This window comes from Prunus mume, linkage group LG2, assembly GCF_029339155.1.
Source record: "Prunus mume cultivar Tortuosa linkage group LG2, ASM2933915v1, whole genome shotgun sequence".
Lineage (NCBI taxonomy): Eukaryota > Viridiplantae > Streptophyta > Magnoliopsida > Rosales > Rosaceae > Prunus > Prunus mume.
In genome coordinates, this window is record NC_142699.1 from 16404658 (window position 1) to 16425722 (window position 21065).

Sequence of the window (21065 nt, forward strand, 5' to 3'; positions counted from 1 at the left end):
GAGAATACCATTACGTGAAGCCATACTGAACTTCCTTTTTACTATTTATTTACTGAATTTGCTCCAACAGTTGACATTGAAAAGAGGCATACTGAAGTCACGACTATGCTTATCAAGATCCTCACAAACACTTGCCGGCCGTTTGCATAGTATAAATTGGAACATCCAGAAAATGCTACCAGTTGGATAACAAGATTGACTAAACCTAAACCTTCGATATTTTTTGAACAAAAACATTGACCAATAGACATGAAAATTGGTCTAAATGATACCTACAAATTCTTTGCGAATCCTAGCAGTGCTAAGGGACCTAATGCGAGGTTCTGTTCTCTTTATAAGTATTTCCAACCCCCACCATGTCTGGTTTATGATCACTTCCCCCCTTGGGGCTCTCTCTGGTCCTTTACCACAAACCAATACAATTTTCTGTCATCGAAGAAGGTTTATCCCCACGAATGTCCTTGGCATTCAAACCTGGAAACCACCTGTGTGGCAGAGGCTTCAGAACTTGTACAGCTCCATTCAGTCTTGCAAATCATGTGGATTATTTCTCTCCGGTGCATCATAGCGATGGAGAGAATCAAGGCTGGAGTGAAATTCACAAAAATTAAGAACCGTATTAGAAAACAATGGTTAAACACTGAACAAGTGACGGCAATTATAGATGTATGCTACTGTATTAAGAAACAATCAATTCAGATTTAAAAAAAAAAAAAAAAAAATTCAAGGCATCCAATATCTTTATGTGCTTGCTTTCCTTACCTGCAATTCTGCGGAACCCCCCATGGTAAGATCAAATATTTCTTCAAATTTGGTCGCAGGGACATAAACTGCTTCCAATTCTGAACCATGATTCGAAGGTCATGAAGCTTGCTATCTAGACCATAGCAACAATTTGCATGCATTGTACAAACTTGATTCAAATCTTTACTAGGTTCACAAAATCCACCAAAGTAAGCAGTATCCAAAAATTTCATTCTCAGTCCAATGGTTAAGGTGGAAGGATGAAACTTGATTATATTGAGGACATCCTGATCATGAAATCCAGGGTAGGTTTCCCGTGAGGAATACCAAAATTTGTAGAACTCTATTGACCTGTTATTGGACTTTACATAGTTAAACCCTCCGTTGGGTTTGTTCTCTAAATCATCTGAGCTGCCTAGGAAATGGTCACATGCGATCTGGAAATCAGCATCCATATAAAACTGTGGAAATGGATCCCTAAACCACATAACATCAGCATCCTGGAGGAGGAAAGACCAACGACAAAGGAATTGAAGAAGAAAAAAAAAACCAAGGTTGATGAGATTTCAATCAATACGAAACATATCAAAGTGCAACAAAATGTCCCAAATCAGTATGAAATACAGACGGGTATGCATTACTGAGTCTTGCAGATGTATTTTGCAATAAATACTTGAATCCCTTAATCAAGAGGTTGTGTAATGAGATAAATAAATAATGTATCAACACAGTCACAGAAGATCTGGCAAACATACCTTCGAGTAAAGTAATTCAAGTCTAAGAGATTATCATCAGGTTATGTCACAAATTATAACCAAAAAGAAGGTTGCGACATAAATAATTTTCAAAGTTGGTAATTCATGTCTAAAAGTTTCTCATCAGGTTGTATTGTATCATATAAATAATTTTCAAATTGACAAAATCAAGTTTAAGTGCCAATGGGTTTTGTAATAGTAGCAGAAGAGATTACCGTGAATACAAAATTGTAGCCCATCTCAAGAACAGAGCGCAGAAAATCAATCCTTGCCCACATCATCTTCAAGTAGTGAGGGGTCATAAAATAAGCCTCTCGACGAAAATCAACCCCTTGAGTGATAAGAGCAAAACAATGGGTATGCAGCTCCAAACAACGCTGAAATGCCTTTTGATCCAAGGCAATGATCACCAAATGGTTCAGGAGCCTGTGGGTGCCAACTCCAATCTTAAAGCTCTCGAGGAAGAGATCGATGATTGAATTGGGAGCTGCCCATGCTTCATTCAAAGTTGTTAAAATCACAGTTCCGTCTTCCATGGCAGCATCCTTTAAAACCTTTTGAAGCCGATGTTCCCCGCTAACCTACACAAGTTTCAAGCTTTCAATAGGTACAACGCAATTCATCTGAATTGTATACTCTTTTCATTCAACAAGTAGGAAATGCACAAGAATTGAGAACAACACAAAAGACCCATTTTCAATTGCTGAAGGAAATGAAGAACAAAATTCGAAAGCAGCGCAATACACAAATTGAAATTAGAAAGAAGTAGAGATGAGAGTCAGTGTACACTCACGAGAGGGGAATTGTCGGCGGAGAAGAGAACAGAGGGAGACGAAGAGAAGCGAGGGAGAAAGCGCAGGGCATTGGAGTCGTTGTAGAGGAGCAAGCACGAGAGGCAAACCGCGACAAACAAGAGGAACCGGCGGATGAGTACCACGGATTCCGGAACCATGGCGGCGGCGGTGGAGTCAATGGTGAGTGTACGGAGCGTCGTCGGCGGCAGACGCCTCCGGTGCGGATGCATCAAAGGCGATGGTTTGGCATTGGGGCATGTTATCGTTGGCAAGTAGCTGAAGATAATTAATTTAACTAATTAAATTCATCAATGTCAAGGCCTCAGTCGAGAGAGCCGACGCGGTAAGTAGAGCAGATAAATGCCAATGTTAAAAAAATTGGGAAACCGTTCTTTTTCTTTTTCCTTTTTAGGTGTGGAAAAAACACCGTTACGACTTGGGTTTTGGGCTAACCCAACCATTTCCTAATTTAGAAGGAAAAAATTGCCAAATGGATTTTACCAAACTCTGAAGATGGAAGTGCAATCCGGCCGGCCGTCAACATTATTATCCCTTATCTCTCACACCCAACACTTTGTTTCTCCTACAAGCCATAAATTCTGTTTTGAATTTGATCTTTTCCTCCTAATCTTCTCTCTCTTTCTTCGCTTGTAAAGACATTTCGAATTAACGGTAAAAAAAATCAAGCCCGAATCATCGCCAGAGATTCTTTTCAGTCCAAGGTTTTTTCTCACTAGCCCTAAAGCTCCATTCTTTCCGGTTAAGTTTACTGAATTTTCAAACTTGGTTGGTATAGTTCATACAATGAAGATTGACGAAGAATCCATAAAAGAAAAATAAAAAGAAGGAAAAGGGAAGAGAAGAGATCGTAAGAGTTTTGAATTTCGTCTAAATGGCAGCTCCTGTGCCTCCAGGGCCACCTAGACCCGGTGATCATCCACCACCCCCTAATTACAATCACAATCCTAGTCATAGCGTTCTTTCCCCAAATTCCGATTCTTTGTTGCAGAATTTGCAAAATTTGAATCTCAATCGACCGCCTTCGATGCCCACCTCGGCCCCTAGACCTTCCCCTCCTCCTCCATCAGCACCGTCTCCGAGTCCATTGGCTCGGCCTGAGCAGCGAAGACCTTTGTCGGGGCCTCCTCCAGCGGGACCCTCCTCACAGTCCTCATTTCCACCCTATGTGGGTCCACCAAGGCCTTCAGGGCCGCCTGCTACTTCACCACTTGGTTACAGACCACCTCCTCCTACCAATGCTTTCCCGCCGGCACCGCCCCCGGGTGTTTTGCCCCGTTTTCCTCTACCTGGTAGTGGACCTTCAACAACAATGGCGGCAGCTCTTGCTCCACCGCCTCCTCCTGCTCAGCCTCAGCCTCCGCAAACCATGCATTCCGTATTGGGCAGTTCAGTGGGGAGAGTGTCCCCAGGTCCTGCAGTGCAACAGCCACCGCCATTTTCAGTAGCATCCCAAGGTCTACAACAACCTCGTCCTCCACAAACTTGGTCCATGCAACCGAACCAAGTAAGCTATTCCAGTCATATTTCATTCACCATAAAAGTATAACAGGTTAAATGCGTTATTTATGAACTACAATTCTAGCTTATCATACATTGTATGCATTTCTTGTTTTTTTCACTCAATATTCTGACTGAAAAATATTTTGAATTGTTTTAGGCGCCTCAACTTGCACCAACTTCCCTGCAACAACAAAGAATGTTTGGAACGCCACCACCATTGCCAAATCGATCTATGACTTCCATATCACATGCTGTGGGCCAAACTGGAGCCCCAGTGGCAGGACCCTCGAAGATTGATCCGAATCAAATACCACGACCCATTCCAAATTCCTCAGTGATTGTGCATGAAACTCGCCAGTGCAATCAGGCCAACCCTCCTCCGGTATTTATTTAGTTAAATCTTATTGCCCTTCATTTTCTTTTTCTTCCTATAATTTATCTTCAGCAATCATTCTGTACATGCATGCTGCTATAGTGTCTAGTGATCTTTTACCTCTAACTAAATGTAACTTTTCTCAAGCCTACTACAAGTGATTACATTGTCAGAGACACTGGCAACTGCAGTCCACGTAATATGAGGTGCACCATCAATCAGGTCACAATCAATTACAAACAAGCATTTTATCTTTTATATTCATAATTGTTATCCTTTGGATCCTGTGAGGAAAATCAATTATTCTCAGCTTTTTTTAATTTTATTTTATTTTATAATTTTATACATATTTCCTTTCTATTTCAACAGATTCCATGCACTGCTGACCTTTTGGCGACATCAGGGATGCAGTTGGCTTTGTTGCTCCAACCCTTGGCCCTTCCTCAACCGTCTGAAGAGCCAATACCAGTAATGCATCAATACCCTTTAGTCTATTTTGTCTATATGCTTGTCATGGTAAACTTAACAGCTTACTTATCCGTTGGTCTATAAGTCAAAATTCATATTTGGCGGTTCACACAAAGTTTGGAATTGCCCCCTCTCTTTGCTAGTTTTTGTGATTTCTGTGTAAATGTTATCTGTCTTGGTGTTGTTGGATAAACTTTTCTTGATATAGGTCGTGGATTTTGGTGAAAGTGGTCCTCTTCGTTGTTCTCGGTGCAAAGGCTACATAAATCCTTTCATGAAGTTCATTGATCAGGGAAGGCAGTTCATATGTAACTTGTGTGGTTAGTACAACTTATCATTGTATTTTTTTGTTATCTATTTCTATCTTTCTTTGCAACTCTATGTGTTTGCTTTCTTTTACATCATCTTATGTGGAATATACTGTCAGGTTTGTGTATCATCTTCACTTCTCCCTTCTCCCAAAGTTTACATGTAGGTTTAGTCTTTTGACAAGATTTCTTGTTGGCTCTTGTTTGTTCTTCAATTTAGGACGACTGTCCTTGTTGTTACTCTGTAAAATTTTATTACAATTGTTTTATAAAATTACAATTTACATTGTTATATGCACCAAGATCTTAGAAATCAGTTTTTAAGAATATATGCATTCTCTCATGAAGTCATGAGAGTTGCTACAAGTTACTGGTATCCAGAATGCTCATGTGTCTTTTTATTCATTGGCATCTGGACTTGACTGTTTATTGCATCACAAACATGGCCAACAGTGGATAGGGTGGTGATTTTATGACATGTGCTAGTTTAATTTGCAGGATTCACTGATGAGACTCCCCGTGACTACCACTGCAATCTTGGTCCAGATGGTAGGCGTAGAGATGCTGACGATAGGCCTGAGCTTTGTAGAGGAATGGTTGAATTTGTTGCTTCCAAAGAATACATGGTTAGTTGTTTCATGAGATTTGCCAGCTTTATGCAGATTCATGTTTGGTTTCCACATTTATTTCGCTAGTTTAATTATGATTTGAGATTAAGGACAGTTTCAGACTCCCAGCCAATGTACAGTATATTGCTTTGGACACTTACAATAGAGGATTTAAATTTTAACTGAGGATTTAAGTTTTAACTAAGAGTCTGCCTTTATAGTTGCCAAATGTCAATAAGAAAATGCATCATGCCCCCTTGAGAATGCATCCTTTATGACCTACTGTTTGCTTTAGTCATGGGAATGGCTGCCTTCAATTTGTTTCTCCTTTTATTTTTCGATTAGACTACCTGCAATTTCTTCCTTTTCAAACTAAATTATCATGTTCCAGGTGCGTGATCCAATGCTGGCTGTGTATTTCTTCCTTATTGATGTATCTATGAATGCTATGCAAACTGGAGCAACTGCAGCGGCATGCAGTGCAATCCGTCAAGTTATTTCTGATCTTCCTGTAAGTTTTATGCCTATTTGCAGAATGCTGAAGCTTTTAATTGCACCTGCTTATGGAAAATTAGAAACGTACTTTTCACCTTGGTTTTGGAGCATGTCAACCTTTTTAAGTTTCTACAAGAACCTTCGTATTGGGTTAGCTTCTTTAGCAACTGATATATTGATGATTCTACTATTTCAGGAAGGACCTAGGACGATGGTGGGGATTGCAACATTTGACACTACAATTCATTTTTACAATCTGAAACGTTCATTACAGCAGGTCAATATATAACTTTGTTAGATTTAAAATTTTGTTGTAGAGCTGAATTGTTTTGTATTTCTGAGTATTTAACATTTGCTTACATAGTAATGTTCATGTGAATTTATTTAGCATTAATGTCCCGTCAATTTGTGAAAGGGAAAGGAAAATGCGTACTTACATAATACCATTCTTGTTGTGTTTCACAATCAACTTTGTCACTCATTCTCTCTTCTGCAATGCAATATAATGTAACATTTGCTTCATTATCTTATCCAAATAGGTGGTTACCCTATGTTGTAATTGAAGATTGCTTACTTGTTTATTTTTGATATGTTTTGCAGCCATTGATGCTCGTTGTCCCTGATGTGCAAGATGTTTATACTCCTCTGCAGACTGATGTAATTGTTCAGCTTTCTGAGGTTAGCTTCAGAGTTCAGTTTTGTTGTGTTTTCTAGTACAGCTGTTGATATGTGTAAGGCAGTATCTTTGCCACCCAGATAAATCAAATGATTTTTTTTATTAAGTCTTCGGTTGTTTCTGACATGGATCCAGTGCCGTCAACTTTTAGACCTACTTTTGGAAAGCATCCCATCCATGTTTCAAGATACTAAAACAGCTGACTCAGCCTTTGCTGCCGCAGTCAAGGTATGGTATTTATTGTCATATTTGGGAGAGTAAAAAAGATTGTAAAATTGGTTCTTGTTACATAGGGCTTTCTGGTTTTCATTTTATATTTTTAAATCATTGGCTTATGCACATTTTATAATCACATTAATTAATGTCTAAGAAATTATAGAATGCCTTTTCTAATGTTGTTAACATCTTCTTTATACTTTTTAGGCTGCATTCTTAGCAATGAAAAGTAATGGTGGAAAACTTTTGGCATTTCAGTCAGGCAAGTTCAAACAGATGTGATTTTAGTTTTATGGACCTAGTTTAAGTCATCCAAATACTTGTTACAGCAATCCTGTATTTATCTTGATCATTTTTGTAAGGGATCTTTTTATTTCCCTTTTGAATTATAGGAATTAAATCTTTTATAAAACCAACCTTTGAGTATATTCTAATAATTATCCAATGTGGTCTACAGTCTTGCCATCAATTGGAACTGGGGCCCTTTCAGCTAGAGAGGCTGAAGGAAGAACTAATACTTCTGCGGGTGAGAAGGTATCAATAGATGATATACTGGTTTTCTTCAACTGCATGTTCTTCCATCCCTTTGCTTTACCTATGAAATCCTGCATTCTTGAAAACTATATTGTTTTAGTATTCTCGAATTGCCGACACATTTGCTAGATGCCATAATGCGTGTCCAGGATATCAATTTTTAATTATTAATTGATAGTATGTATGAAATATGGATCCTTTAGATCTTTGCACTACAATGTTTTGCATTTTATAAAGAGCAGAATGTATGGAAAGTTTTTTTAAGCTAGTGTTCTTGTGCAGTGCATGCCTTCTAAACACTCCCTTTGATATTTATGTACTTTACAATGAGAGTGCTTGCCTTTTGGGCACTCCCATTGGAAGTGTAAGAATGTGAGATCTTCTTTACAGGCACCAAGATTTTATATTGTTCCTTTACCTGCTGTCTTCCATGTTGACATTAGTCTAGTGGTAGTGCCATTTGTTCTGGCAGAAGATTATCCTCGTGTTTAGGAACGTCTCTTTTTCACCAGGAGGTCCATAAATTACTTCAACCAGCTGAAAAGATTTTAAAAACAATGGCAGTGGAAGTTGCTGAGTATCAGGTAAAACGTTAAGTGTTCTGTTTGCATTTTATTTGAGTTGGATATAATTCTGAATTTTGTTCATGGTTATTGGTTGGCATTCGTAGATATAGATGCTGATGGGCATAATTTATTTGGGCTAATTGTCTCTGTCTTGACATGTTACAGGTCTGTGTTGATATTTTTATCACTACCCAGACTTACATGGACATAGCTTCTATGTCTGTCATCCCAAGAATTACTGGTGGCCAGGTACCAAAAACGTCTATTCTTGCATTACATCATAGAATATATTGGTTTGATTTTACATTCTTGTTCCAGATCTATTTTTATTATTATAGAATGTCAGGTTTCAACTTTGTTTCTTTTCCTCTTTGTTCCAGGTCTATTATTATTACCCTTTCTCCGCTGTTGCCGACTCTGCAAAGATCTACAATGACCTTAGATGGAATGTCACAAGGCCTCAAGGTTTTGAGGCAGTGATGCGTGTGAGATGCAGCCAGGTAACCTTTTTGGAGCACTGCTGTTCACTTTCTCATCCTTGCCTTTAGCGTATGGCAAATAGTTACTTATAATTTTCTCTGTACTGTTAAGTAAACTTTACTTCCTGATCTACTGTAGGGTCTCCAAGTTCAGGAGTACCATGGGAACTTCTGCAAACGCATTCCTACTGACGTTGACCTACCTGGGGTATGTTATACAACACAAATGCACGTACTTATATACATTAATACATCAATATACGCATGTGCTACATCTTTGAATCTTTCTTCTCCACCATGGATATGGAATGAGAAATCCATTGTGTTGACCCACCCATACTAGCATTAAAATGTTGATTGAATTAATTTAAAGTTAATGTAAGTGTCATTAGCACTGCATGTATTATCATTGAAATCAAAATTACTATGGCTATGGCACACATTACCTCATACCCAAAAAAAAAAAAAAAAGTAGTAGTGACTAGTAATGACGCCCAAAACCTCTTGTGTACTACAAACCAATGAGATGAAATTAATTACTTCATTCTTCTATATTTGCCATAACTATTCCATCTTGATTACTGGTTGTTTTTGGTTTTCATTCATTTATTTGAGTGGTACTTTAGATTATGTTGTCAGCTTTGTAATGAATACGAGCTGTGGCTAATACATGAGGCCAGTAATTTGCGAAACCCTAACTCATCCTTATATTGTGCAGATTGACTGTGACAAAACTATAATGGTAACCATAAAACATGATGATAAATTGCAGGATGGCTCAGAATGTGCATTTCAGGTACTAACTGGTTTTACCTTCTAGGAGTATCTTGTCCGTATATCTCAGCAAGCTTCCCATAATCACAGTTAATGTTAAAGAAAATGATTGTTATGTTACTTCTAATGACATTGTTCTTTCCATTGTCCAGTGTGCACTTCTGTACACCACTTTGTATGGCCAAAGAAGAATTCGAGTTACAACATTATCTCTTCCATGCACAAGTATGCTGAATAATATTTTCCGTACAGCTGACTTAGATACACAGTTTGCTTGTATCTTGAAGCAAGGTATTTGGTTGTACCATTTTCTTTACAATCTTGTTTTACAGCCTTTGTACCATGGATCTCTCTCTTTCTTTTTGAACTGACTTGTACCAGAACTGCCCTCTTTTTAAACTCTTACATGGCCGTATAGCTATTATTTGATTTCTGGGAAATGATACAATTTACTTTGTAATTTTCTTTATGTAGCGGCAATTGAAATCCCTTCTTGCCCACTCATGCAAGTCCGTGAACGACTGACTGATCGTTGCATCAGGATTCTGTGTTCTTATAGGAAATTTTGTGCTACAGTATCATCGTCTGGACAACTTGTTCTTCCAGAGACACTTAAGCTTCTACCTTTATACATCCTTGGTATTTTCTTTTATTCTTCCTTGGTGTCTTCTATACAACTATACTAGATGTATTTTGTTGAAGCTGCATCTTTTATTTAACACTTCTGTGAAGCTAACTGGTTTTTTTTCTTCCTCCAAAATGAAATAAACTTAGGATTTTCATTTATTTCCTTCATGTTTTATAACGTATCTTGTTATTTCGAATGCATGGACTATGCTATGCAAGACTCTTGTATTAATCATGTTAGCAGTAATTGAAGTATAAGTCAGCTTGTCTAGAAGTTTGTACATGTTTTGATAACTGTGTTTCTTTTTTTTTTATATATAATTCTTTTCAGCATTAACTAAAAGCACAGGATTGCGAGCTGCCGGGAAATTAGATGAACGGTCTTTTTGGATCAATTATGTTTCTTCTGTTTCTACTCCTTTAGCAATATCACTTGTGTATCCACGGATGGTGGCAATCCATGACCTTCTTTCTAAGGTCTGAAATTCTGAATGGTTCCGCATTACTTAAAGTTTCATATTTTCCCCTTTGTTATGGTCTCTTCTCCCCCCCCAAAATATAAAACAACTGGTAACTTTTTTGTTGATTGACAGACAGATGAATCTCCTTTTCCTCCTGCAATTCCACTTTCTAGTGAGCATATCAGTGATGAGGGAATTTATCTTCTTGAGAACGGAGAGGATTGTTTAATATATATTGGGAACTCAGTTGATCCAGATATGTTGACTAAGCTGTTTGGAATTTCCTCAGTTGATGAAATTCCTACTCAGGTACATCTTAAGCCAAGTCGTTCTATACGTAATGTCTGCCCAATATTGTTAGTCATGGCTGGCAAGAACTTGCCTCTGACTCTTGGATCCAAGGAGTTGAGCACCTCATTGACGACCCAAACTTCATTCCTCTGATGTAATTCCGTCTAGCATCTGCTATCAATTTGACAAATTAGGAATCTGCTTAAAATCTTGAAGACAGGATTAAGTTGTATATTATACGAAACAAATTAACAGGCATAAAATTAGTTGGCCCAGTAATTAAGAATGGATACTCGTCCGGGTGTAAATATTTCATTCATCGGTTGTGATGCCTGTTAAACATGAGGACTGAGTTGTATAATTGCAAACTGCATTCTCAGATATACTTCCTGATGGAAGAATTTTCATCTGATGGCTATTATTTTTGTCATACACAGTTTGTGCTGCAGCAGCATGACAATCCATTCTCAAAGAAGCTAAATGACTTGATAAATGAGATTCGACGCCAAAGATGTTCATACCTCCGGTATGCTTCTTTCTGTTACCTTGTATTTTGGCTTCTTTAGACCCTGTTTTTCTCTTTTTAATGGGGAAGGGAAGATTCGAACTTGGTATCTCTTCCAACACTGGGAAGAGAAGTACCACCAGAATAAGAGCTAGTTGGTGCTTCTTTAGACCCCTTGGACCACCCAGGTGGTAATCACGCTCATTTTAGCTGGGATGACCCTTGTTCTAGCCAGGGCAACCTTCTGGTCTATATGCCTAACAAAAGAAAAAAGTTTCTCATGGTAAAAAAATGTTTGTAATTCGATGATGTGTCAATCTTATGTAAGTCTAATATAATCCTCATTATTTTCTTACAGCTTGAAATTATGCAAGAAAGGAGATCCATCAGGTCAGTGCATTACAACTTAGAACATCCCTTTAATATAAACTAGACTACATCTGCTACTTCACAGCCACTATGCATAAAAATTTGATTCAAAACAGCATCCACATTATTCAATTCCCCTTTGATAAACTTTATTCCTTTTTATTTGTTCATGTTAATGAGACCATTTCCCCTTTTTCCTTTGTATGTATCACCCCTTGCCCAAATCCCTCTTTTATTCTGCGATAGTAAATACTATGAAACTTTGATGTAAGCTATGAACAAACAGGTCAAGTATAACTTACAGTATTTTTGGCCTAATTGTTGCACACCGTCAATCATTCTTTGTGCTAGCCGCATCGTTTTCCCTTATTTACTGTAGTATGAGAAGCAGAGATGTTGTGCTTCAATTTTTTCAGTCAGTGTTGTCAGAGGGGATATGACAAAACAATAATTCTGATGTAAAAATATTATGGTATTAGATAAATGTTTTTGGTTGATGTGAATTAAATCTTCTGTTCTTGTTTCGCAGGGATGCTCTTCTTCTCATATATCGTAGAAGACAAGAGTTTGAATGGCCTCTCTTATATTGAGTTTCTAATACATATCCATCGGCAAATTCAAATGAAGATGTGATTATTTAGCTTCCTGTGTTTGTTACAAGTTTTGGTACCTTCCTGCTAGGGCAATCGTGGAATTCGAAGAAGAGAAGCAAATTGACCGGGTGTAAAAGAAAAGGGCTATTTGAGGGCTTTCAAAAGCTTTTCATCGAAAAGAGGAAAAAAGGTCAGCTTCTTGCTATGCAAATGCACCCTTTGCCCATCACATAATTTATGAGTGCAGAATGCAGACAAAAACGGAGCCAAGATTTGGTGTGAGGATTTGTTTTAGTTTATATCCAATTGTAAATGTTAAAATAGAAGTAAATCCTACACATCCCGTGTGTTTAAATTGTTGTATAAGCCTCTTTCACTTGTACTAATAGATCCATCCCCTCAAACTTAAAAGCGGGAAAATAGTGAATTGATAAATTGTAGAAGATCAAGTCTGTTGCTAACGCTGGTGCAATGCAATTTTACATCAACCATTTTGTTTAGCAATCTCAGTCAGAGACTCACAGGATAACATAACGTGGCACACCGTTAAGCTAACAGAAAAGCATTAAAGTGTGTGAGGTTTTAATATCACTTGCTCGCTTTACTTAATATCAGTGATTTAATGGATTCAATTAGCAAGGCCCAACCTTTCAAATTTGTTCTGTTAGTATCTGTTTCTGTTTGTACCATGCCTTGCAGATTGAGCTGCCATTTGAATTACAAAAAATATATATGCAAAGTCTTACAGATGTTTTTTACATTCCACAAGCAGTCAGATGTTACGTCTTTTCTTCCAAAAAAGCGAAGAAAAAAAAGAGAGAGGAAAATAAGAAAACAGAAATGCACAAAATTAGTTTAAAATAATTCTCTCGGTATGTTGATACAATCTTTGCATTTTATAGAAATGAAAAAAAAAAATCTGAATATTAATAGACATGAAAGAAATTGGTTAGAAAAATAATAAACAAATTTTGTAACAATAACATAAAAAAGAGTCCAATTATTAGGAATTAGGGCACACATACATACACTGGAGAAAATAAAAAGTTGAAGTTAGTTCGAACAGAGACTGGGTATCGGTCTCCGAAGTCAGAACAGAAGAAGGGCAATGGCGGAAGAAGAAAGAGAGAAGGAGAAGGAGAGGGAGCTGAGTAAGAAAGAGGAGATGGCACCATGGGAGCAACACTCTACTGTAATCAGCATCCCTCGCTTCGACTACAACGCCCCTTCTTCTCTTCTCCAACACTCCCACTCTGGCTTCCTCATCACCTGCCCCATTAGTCTGTCACTCTCTTTCTCTTTCTCTTTCTAATTTCTATCTCCCTAATTTAACCCCACAAACCCACTGATTCTGAAATGAAGTTTCTTTTTTATTTCTGCTATAATCATCAATTTATCAGAGAGGGAAAAAAGCGCCACAAAAGAAGCAATCTCCCTCCTTGCAAAGGTAAACTCGCACTAAAGCCTTGAAGTGATGATATATAGTATAATACATGATTGATTATTTTCTTTATATGTGGATTTGAATTAAGTTTACAATTTGTTTCTATGTCTATGTTTTCAGTATGTTCAGTGCTTTAATAGATGCAGTTCAGAAGAAGAAGCCGTTTCTAAAAGAAGGAAGCTTTCCAAAGAGAATACAGATGGCGAGGAGGCTACTGCTAACTCTGGGGACGCGCATGGTATCGCTTTTACTTTTACTTCGTATACAATTAGATGCTGAGCTTCTGTTTTGTGATATGACTTGTTTGTAATCATAATGGCTATGGCAGATGATGTTCAAGAGGGTCCTCCTTTGCTTCCTGCGAAGGTGGATGCGGAAGGAGACACAAGCCCTCTTCTTTCGCTGGTTAAGCTTACAAAGAGTGGTTTGCTTCTCTTTACCTTCCCGAAAAACACTTCTCCTGACGTTGTTGATACTGTATCCAAAATTATGCGTTCTGTGGAATCTGGGAGTTGTGGTTCACCCCTGTGAGTAGATAATTTGCCTGTTTCTCACGTATCATATTCTCTCTTAGAAACAACAGTTAATACAAGTTGTGCTTAATTTGTTTGAAACTTTTATCTGTGTCTTTTTTCGAAATAATTTCTCCAAATAATGGAATCTTAGATGTTTTCACCAGTTGTTACCAAGTATTAAGCTTCGTATATGTTGTATTTTCTATGCGATGCTTTACCTACTAAAAGAAACTAAACTTACCCAGTATTTCTCTGTCATTTGAAATGTTGACATTATAATTTTTTTATTTGTTTTTACTTTGAGACTTTTTTGACCTATAACCCACTTTGAGGTTGTGCCTCAGCTCTTCAATGGTTTTGCACTCAGTATTCATGTATGAAATTTAAATTTTTTGACATCCTCCTATGAAGGATCCAGTAATACAGTGATCATTTTTCCCTTTCTAGCCAAAAATTGGTGCTTGCCTAAGAATTGGAAGTTCTTTGGTGCAGTTGGTGTCATCGCATTTTCCCTATCCAAGCTACTTGTAGTTTGAATGAGGAGGAACTGCATGAAGTTGTATCAAAGCTTGTTCTTCAATTTTTGAACAATAATCAGAAACTTGCACGGCCCATAAAGGTTGTTATATCCTCTATCACTGCATCAACGTTAGTAATTCATCAAATGAGATACTGATTTAATTATTCTATGCGGGTTATATTATTTTCCGTAAGATGAAATTTTTACGTGATTCTGTAGTTTGCAGTTGGGTATAACAGAAGAGGGGTAGAAACAGAACTGAGTACTTCCAAAGAAGCTTCAAATGCGGTTGTTTTGTTGGACCGTGACAAATGCTTTGAAATAGTGGCTTCTGCAGTCACAGGTGTTGTATCAGATTCAGTGGTGGACCTCAAATCTCCAGAGGTGAGAATTCCTTCCGCTTTGTCTCAAATTCATAAGCAAATTATTAGTTTGGCATGTCATTTTATGGTTGTTCTAACTATTAGAGTAAATTTACAGCTTGCTGTCCTAATTGAGCTACTACCCCTCTCTCGTGTACCCAAAGATTCCTTAGTGGTTGCTGTTTCAGTTCTTCCTCAAAACATCGTAAGCGTGAAGCCACGACTATGCATCAAGGCACTGGTTTCTGATACCAAAACAAAGGGCAAAAAGAATTAAGAAGGATTAAAGAGTCTTATAACATCCGCCATGACCTTATTTTTGGGGAAGACGTTGGAAGATCAAGAAAAGGAAGAGTGTATCGACTGACTTTGTAGCTGGTGTTAGATGTGCTATAAAATTTGCTCCAACTAATTGGACCCCAACAGCAGCAACAGCTATCCAGTTTTGTAGTTGGTTTTTCTTTTCTTTTTTTTCTGTAGTGTTTACTGCTACTACTTGTTTTGGGCATGTCTGCGCTGAAGAAACGGGCAAATGCAATGAACCAATATATCGCTCCTAAACTTTGCCATGAAATTGTCATTATTAGATTTGAGATTACACAGAAGATTTCCACGACATTGCGAGCATGGCGACGACCAAAAGTAGGTTCGTATCGTAGCTTGTTGAGCCGGCCCATAATGCTCTACAAATCCAACCCACAATTACCTCCGTACAAATGGGCATGGGCTTCAAGCTCACAGTAGAATTCTTTGACTAATTAGATACATAATTAAGGTTTATAACTCTACGGCTTTTCTGTCGTACATAGATTGGCTGAACTCTGGCTTGATGAAGGTTCCAAATGCCGGTCTTATTATGTCGTAGAAGTTGCATCAGATTACCGTGAAGACTGATAATCTTGTAAGAAATTTGAAACTAAAAGAGTTCTTTCATAAAGATATACTCTTTGCTGTTCTAGAAGAATCAAAAGTGGAACTCACTTAACTAATGAGCTACGTAGCTCGATGAGAAGAAGTAATGATAAATTAACTAAGAACAAAGAACAAAGAACAAAGAACAAAGAACAGAAAGAACCAACAAATGCGGTGAGGGCATGAAATAATCTACTACTTGGCCAAAACAGATGACTCCTTTTTACAGTGACATCATTTACCAGAGGGCAATGGAAAGACTTAAGTTAATACTGCGATGGTTCCCAGAAGAAGAGGTGGAGCAATCTTTATAGTTGGACCTCGGGGAGTATGATGAGATGGCACCACTGAACTCACTTGAAGAAGCATTACTCTTACTCTTGTGGGAAGAAGGATGATGTAACGAGAGAGACAGTGATAGTTGACAATCACCGTCTTCATTGTCTTGATCAGCATCTGCTCTTGCCTCTGGTTTGGTAACCTGTCACAACCCCAAAAAAATAAAAATAAAAATTTAACATTCTTATTGAATTTGCTGTTTGGGCACACCCTCATAAGGTGGTCTGGAGGGAGAGAAGGAGGGGGGGGAGGGGTCCCCTACTTATATACGAATCAGAATTGGACCACAGAATGTAAGAGTTTTCAGCAACAACCAAAGACCTCTGTGCAACAATTTTTCTATACAAAATAGAAAATACAATGCAACTCATGTAAACGACAAATCAACAGTAGCTAGGTAGACCTTGAAATTAAATAGAGTAGACGATTACTTGCAAGCCAAAAGCAGTCTGTCTCCTGTTTCAAAATGAAATGATGCACCCAACTACTTTTTGCAGAGAAATCATTATGGGGTGAAGAAAACAAAAAATCGGGTCATTAGAAAATGAATTTGAACTTTAATTAATAAAATTGTGAAGGGAAGAACCAAATGGCGGGAGAGGAAACAATGTGACATTATATGATTGAAGAATTATATAGCTAGTTTTGGAAACTTTTCCACTCTTGTCTAAAGGCCAGGACCCAGGAGGAGGAAAAAAAACAGGAGAAACAAGGAAGGATATTATAAAGAAGAGGTTTTTACCCATTTAAAATAATACAGAAAATATATTATTGAACACTACGCAAAAGTAGTGAACTACTGTTTAGGCAATAGAGGTGACGCAGGTTGACTTCAAAAGAAAAGGTAATGGACATTCCATCCATGCCATCGCTGGTCATACTCAGAAGGACATGTCTGGATTCGTGCAAAGAAAATTTGGTTGAAACTTGAAAAGCAAAAACCAACTTTACACTCAACAACTCTACATTTAAATTTTTTAAAGAAGTTGGAGAGAGAGAGAGAGAGAGAGAAGTGTTAGGTACCTTGAAGAAGTCAGATTCTTGCAGAGAAAATTGGGAGGAGGGGTGGTTTAAGTTGTAATGAAGATGAGGTTGTGGCAGAGACAAGGCTGAGGGGTTAGGCTCCTTTATTCCCCCATGCTGTTGTTGAGCCATTGCCAGCACATTATCATCAAAAGAGTACGGATTTGAGACCGTCTCATATATTCCTTGGCTGCATTGCTGCTGCAGGCCCTCTGAGATTGAACTCCTCGTCTCGGCTCTAGCTCTGATCCACCGAAGGAGACAAATCAGACAAAAAGCAGAATATATATATATATATATATATATTATGAAAGAAAAGAACCCTATATTATATTATATATATATATATATATATATATCTAGAACAAGAAAGCAGAGTTCAGAAAAAGCAAAGATATCATGCAATGCAATGCCATTCCTTTTTGTTTGTTTCTGATCTCACCATCTTTATTACTTACTTTGTTGACATTTGATCAGAAGCCTGAAACATCTGAGCACCTTCACCCACCACCCCTTCCCCCAAAAACAAAAGAAAGAAAGAAAAAGAAAGAGTGCCTGCAGAGTACATGTATGTAGGTGCAGGCTAACCTTTTTGAACGGCGGGGAGCACTGTAGATGAGCTGAGAATCTGATTCTCTGATAGATTTGGAAGATGGGTAAAAACTCACACCATTTACTTCATCAAGACACCCATCATCATGCTCTTCAAACGATTGTTTTCTTGGTTGCGTGCAACTCCTATCTGTCACTAGAGCACCAGAAAAATCATCAGACAGAATGCCAGAAATAGATAAGTAAAAAAAAAAAAGCAGTAGGCAAACTAAGTCCCAAGTGACTTTTTGAGAATTTTATGGCAGAGTTTGGGACTGAGAGGTGTTTGTATTTTCACTTTCATGACAAGTGCCAATACGAGAAGACCGGAAGGAATAATGGTGCACTTTCTCTATCACCCATTTGGGGCATCAACTAAGCAATAAATATTACAAGGATTTACACATATTAAATGAGGTGATGCTGCATCCGTAGAGCCTCATTTCATAAATTTATACTATCACGGGTGTTTATACTGGCCCTGAGAACAGGCCATTAGAGGAAACAAATGGATAGTCTACCAGAACTGCATATTAGACGACAGGACAGGAGTAGTAGAGGATAAAATACAAACATGAAAATGTAAAAAGATGAAGGCTTTTACAAGAAATCAGCCAAAATAAAACAAATTCGATAATGGGCTGTGAAGAAGTAGGATAAATACCTTGTTGTCTAGTACCCAGGTCGCTCCTCATGCTTCTGTACATCTGATCAAAAGAAGGAGAAGGCAAACAGATAAAGAAAAGTGTGAAAGAAAATGAACATTTTAACGTATAGCTTACAAGAACAGAAGCAGTTAAAAGACTAGACAAACCATCAGAAGAGAAAGAAAGGCAAACACAATACCTGGAGATGGCTTTTGACATGAGAAATGGTGAGCCCTTTGACATCCATCAACTGAAGAACAAGTTTTGGTGTAGCCTCTGAGAGAGAGAGAGAGAGAGAGAGAGAGAGAGAGAGAGAGAGAAGAACATATAAGAAACGTTTCATTTCTATTTTCAAAATAAGACGAAGAAACAAAAGTTAAGACAAGATGGTTATGATATTACTCACTTTTATGGCCTCCGAGCCTCTCAATGGCATGAAGAAAGCAGTGATGAAGCTCAGGGGTCCATCTCAGACGAGGCACCTTTGATCTTACATACTGCCTCACAGCACCGTTCCTTGCACTACAACTAGTCATTTTTCCTCCCTAACAAAATTTGTTTTTCCTTTCAAAACCCCCTCTTAATCCAAATAGGGATCCTCCAAACCTAGTTCTCTCCTTAATTACTTGTTGCTGTTAACAAACTGTCAGAGCCACTGGGTCTAAATCCCCTGATAAAAAAACTCTTGCAATCTTCAGACCCCCAAGACTTGGGTTGGTATTGTTCTACTTGTAGAAAACATATATCCTTTTTCTTCTTCCTCTAAAGTTGAAAGTTTCAAACCCTTTGGAAGTGTGTCGGTTTGTAGGCACAGCAGGGATTTCAAAGAAAGAGGAGGAATTTAAGGCCAGTATGAGAGAGAGAGATCACGAGAAAAGGATAAGACGAGCTGAGAAGGTCTGTAAATTCCTTAAAGAGTCTGATAATACCTCTTTGCTATTGCTACTATTTTTACTAGCTGCCCCTGCTCCCTGCTCCCTGCTCCCTGCTGCTTGTACGAGTGGGGTACTCTTCTCCCTCCTCTTGCACCTTCTGTTTATTTCTTTGTTTGCACACCTTCCTTCCTTGCACTGTGTCAACCCAATATTAATTAATTAATTTATAGAATTTTTAATATAAAACAAAAGAATACAGAAAATTCTCTCTCTCTCTTTCAAACGTATCTTCACGAGCTTCTGAAATTCTGATCTTTTTTTTAACCTTCTCTCTAAATCATTACCCCTATGGCAGCAGCAGTATACTACAACCAACCAACTGCTTCCCAAGCTTTGACCTTTCTCTCTCTCTTTCTCTCTCATAAAATTCAATTCTGCTTCTGATAATATACGCCAACGTCGTTATGATATCAGAAAGCGCCCTCACCATGAAATTATATTATTCATTTGTCCTCTCTCGTCAAAAATAATATTATTTCTCAGTCTTGGTTTGGGGCACTCAACCTTGCTCGCCACTGCAGGGCGCCCCCCTTACATTTTTTTAATTTCACACGTAAAATAAAATAAAAGTTGATTGAAAGAAGTTGAAGTCAAATATTAATTTAGATCACGTGTATTGTAATTTAACCAAAGAAAAGTATTTACATACCAAAATGACGTTTTCACCCTTTCTGTGTGTTGTTTGTCTGTTTTGTAAGAACATATATCATTCATATATGCAATAGGATAAAGAACACAATTGTTGTTTGCATGTCTCGCACAAGCGACGGTGAAACAAAAAACTTACCGCGTTAAGAATACATTTGATTGAACTCAGAATAATAAGGTGGTTAAAAATCACAACAAAAATGAGTAGATTTTTCCTTTGTGATGTTACAATTGTATAGAGCTGACGATATGAGACAGTGTTGTTGTTGTAGGTACGCCGGCATTTATTGGACCACCTTCTTCTTTTCTTTTACCCTAAGCCTAGTAGTGTAGTCTAGTAGTGTTTTATGTGAGAAAGAAAGGACCAAGACCAACCATTTTTATGATTCAATCTGGCGTAGGCGTTGGGATCGCATGATTGAACTCAAGTAAATGAAACGATTTTATTCAATCTGATGCTGCTTGCTTGGTCCCCTCCTTTGAAATGGGTTGCAGCATTTAACGAGCTAGCATCTTTTTCCTCTTCTTTTTTCAGCTAAAAAACCAACAACCCCAACAAAAACCAAAAAAATATAGTCAGCATGGCACATGGCAATTCATTTGAAATTCAACCAAGGTTTAAATTCCATTTTCAGTTCATTTATTGGTTAATTGAATGATAACGCATTTTAGGGATTATGGTTGGTGAGTTTGAAGATAGCATTTTTGCTCACTACTTTAACCCAATGTGTATCATCACCACAATTCTTAATACTTGATACGTGTTCATATATATAATCATGACACGTGTCAAATTATAAAAAGGGTGTTGAGAATACACCTTAAGGTTAAAATCGTAAGTAAAAATATTTCCAAATTTAAAGCGTGTAGAACAAACAAAAGGACCCTAAACCTTTTTTAATCTACCTGCAGCTTACAGGATGAACAGACAGAGCCATAGTTATTTGAAATAGTAATAATGCTTCCTGTGTT

At 37.8% G+C, this 21065-nt stretch overlaps 4 protein-coding genes across 11 annotated transcripts; 2 read left to right on the forward strand and 2 right to left on the reverse strand.

Annotated features, from left to right (window-relative positions):
- Nucleotides 1-118: 118 nt before the first annotated feature.
- On the reverse strand, nt 119-2659 carry LOC103321011 (Nucleotide-diphospho-sugar transferase family protein). Of its 2 annotated transcripts, none has more exons than XM_008222755.3 (4): nt 2293-2659; nt 1715-2080; nt 763-1244; nt 119-586 (listed from the first exon to the last, which is right to left on the reverse strand). In XM_008222755.3, exons 1-4 carry the CDS (start codon nt 2521-2523, stop codon nt 523-525), a joined length of 1143 nt encoding a protein of 380 aa, XP_008220977.2. In that variant the 5' UTR covers nt 2524-2659; the 3' UTR covers nt 119-522. The 2 variants fall into 2 exon arrangements, with proteins under 2 accessions (XP_008220977.2, XP_088901074.1); XM_089044948.1 differs by having other exon boundaries at nt 2287-2659.
- Nucleotides 2660-2756: 97 nt separating this feature from the next.
- Nucleotides 2757-12618, forward strand: LOC103321012 (protein transport protein SEC24 C-like). Of its 6 annotated transcripts, XM_089044943.1 has the most exons (25): nt 2765-3015; nt 3090-3818; nt 3972-4196; nt 4335-4409; nt 4557-4655; nt 4864-4975; nt 5462-5589; nt 5963-6082; nt 6263-6343; nt 6667-6744; nt 6878-6970; nt 7166-7220; nt 7416-7492; nt 7936-8076; nt 8224-8307; nt 8439-8558; nt 8677-8745; nt 9256-9333; nt 9464-9602; nt 9786-9950; nt 10270-10415; nt 10532-10708; nt 11128-11216; nt 11554-11585; nt 12094-12618. In XM_089044943.1, the coding sequence occupies exons 2-25, from the start codon at nt 3186-3188 to the stop codon at nt 12195-12197; spliced, it is 3120 nt and encodes a 1039-aa protein (XP_088901069.1). In that variant the 5' UTR covers nt 2765-3015; nt 3090-3185; the 3' UTR covers nt 12198-12618. The 6 variants fall into 6 exon arrangements, 4 of the variants coding, with proteins under 4 accessions (XP_088901072.1, XP_088901069.1, XP_088901071.1 ...); XR_016123784.1 differs by having other exon boundaries at nt 2757-3818; nt 10536-10708; XR_016123785.1 differs by having other exon boundaries at nt 2759-3818; nt 8005-8076; nt 10536-10708.
- A 534-nt stretch (nt 12619-13152) lies between these two features.
- LOC103321010 (uncharacterized) lies at nt 13153-15572 on the forward strand. Its single transcript, XM_008222754.2, has 7 exons — nt 13153-13437; nt 13558-13604; nt 13722-13839; nt 13930-14128; nt 14609-14735; nt 14856-15020; nt 15117-15572. The coding sequence occupies exons 1-7, from the start codon at nt 13266-13268 to the stop codon at nt 15273-15275; spliced, it is 987 nt and encodes a 328-aa protein (XP_008220976.2). The 5' UTR covers nt 13153-13265; the 3' UTR covers nt 15276-15572.
- A 335-nt stretch (nt 15573-15907) lies between these two features.
- LOC103321009 (myb family transcription factor MOF1) lies at nt 15908-19739 on the reverse strand. Of its 2 annotated transcripts, none has more exons than XM_089044949.1 (6): nt 18917-19739; nt 18710-18786; nt 18528-18570; nt 17861-18014; nt 17273-17516; nt 15908-16391 (listed from the first exon to the last, which is right to left on the reverse strand). In XM_089044949.1, the coding sequence occupies exons 1-6, from the start codon at nt 19044-19046 to the stop codon at nt 16149-16151; spliced, it is 891 nt and encodes a 296-aa protein (XP_088901075.1). In that variant the 5' UTR covers nt 19047-19739; the 3' UTR covers nt 15908-16148. The 2 variants fall into 2 exon arrangements, with proteins under 2 accessions (XP_088901075.1, XP_008220974.2); XM_008222752.3 differs by having other exon boundaries at nt 17861-18020; nt 18917-19732.
- Between the last annotated feature and the right edge of the window lie 1326 nt (nt 19740-21065).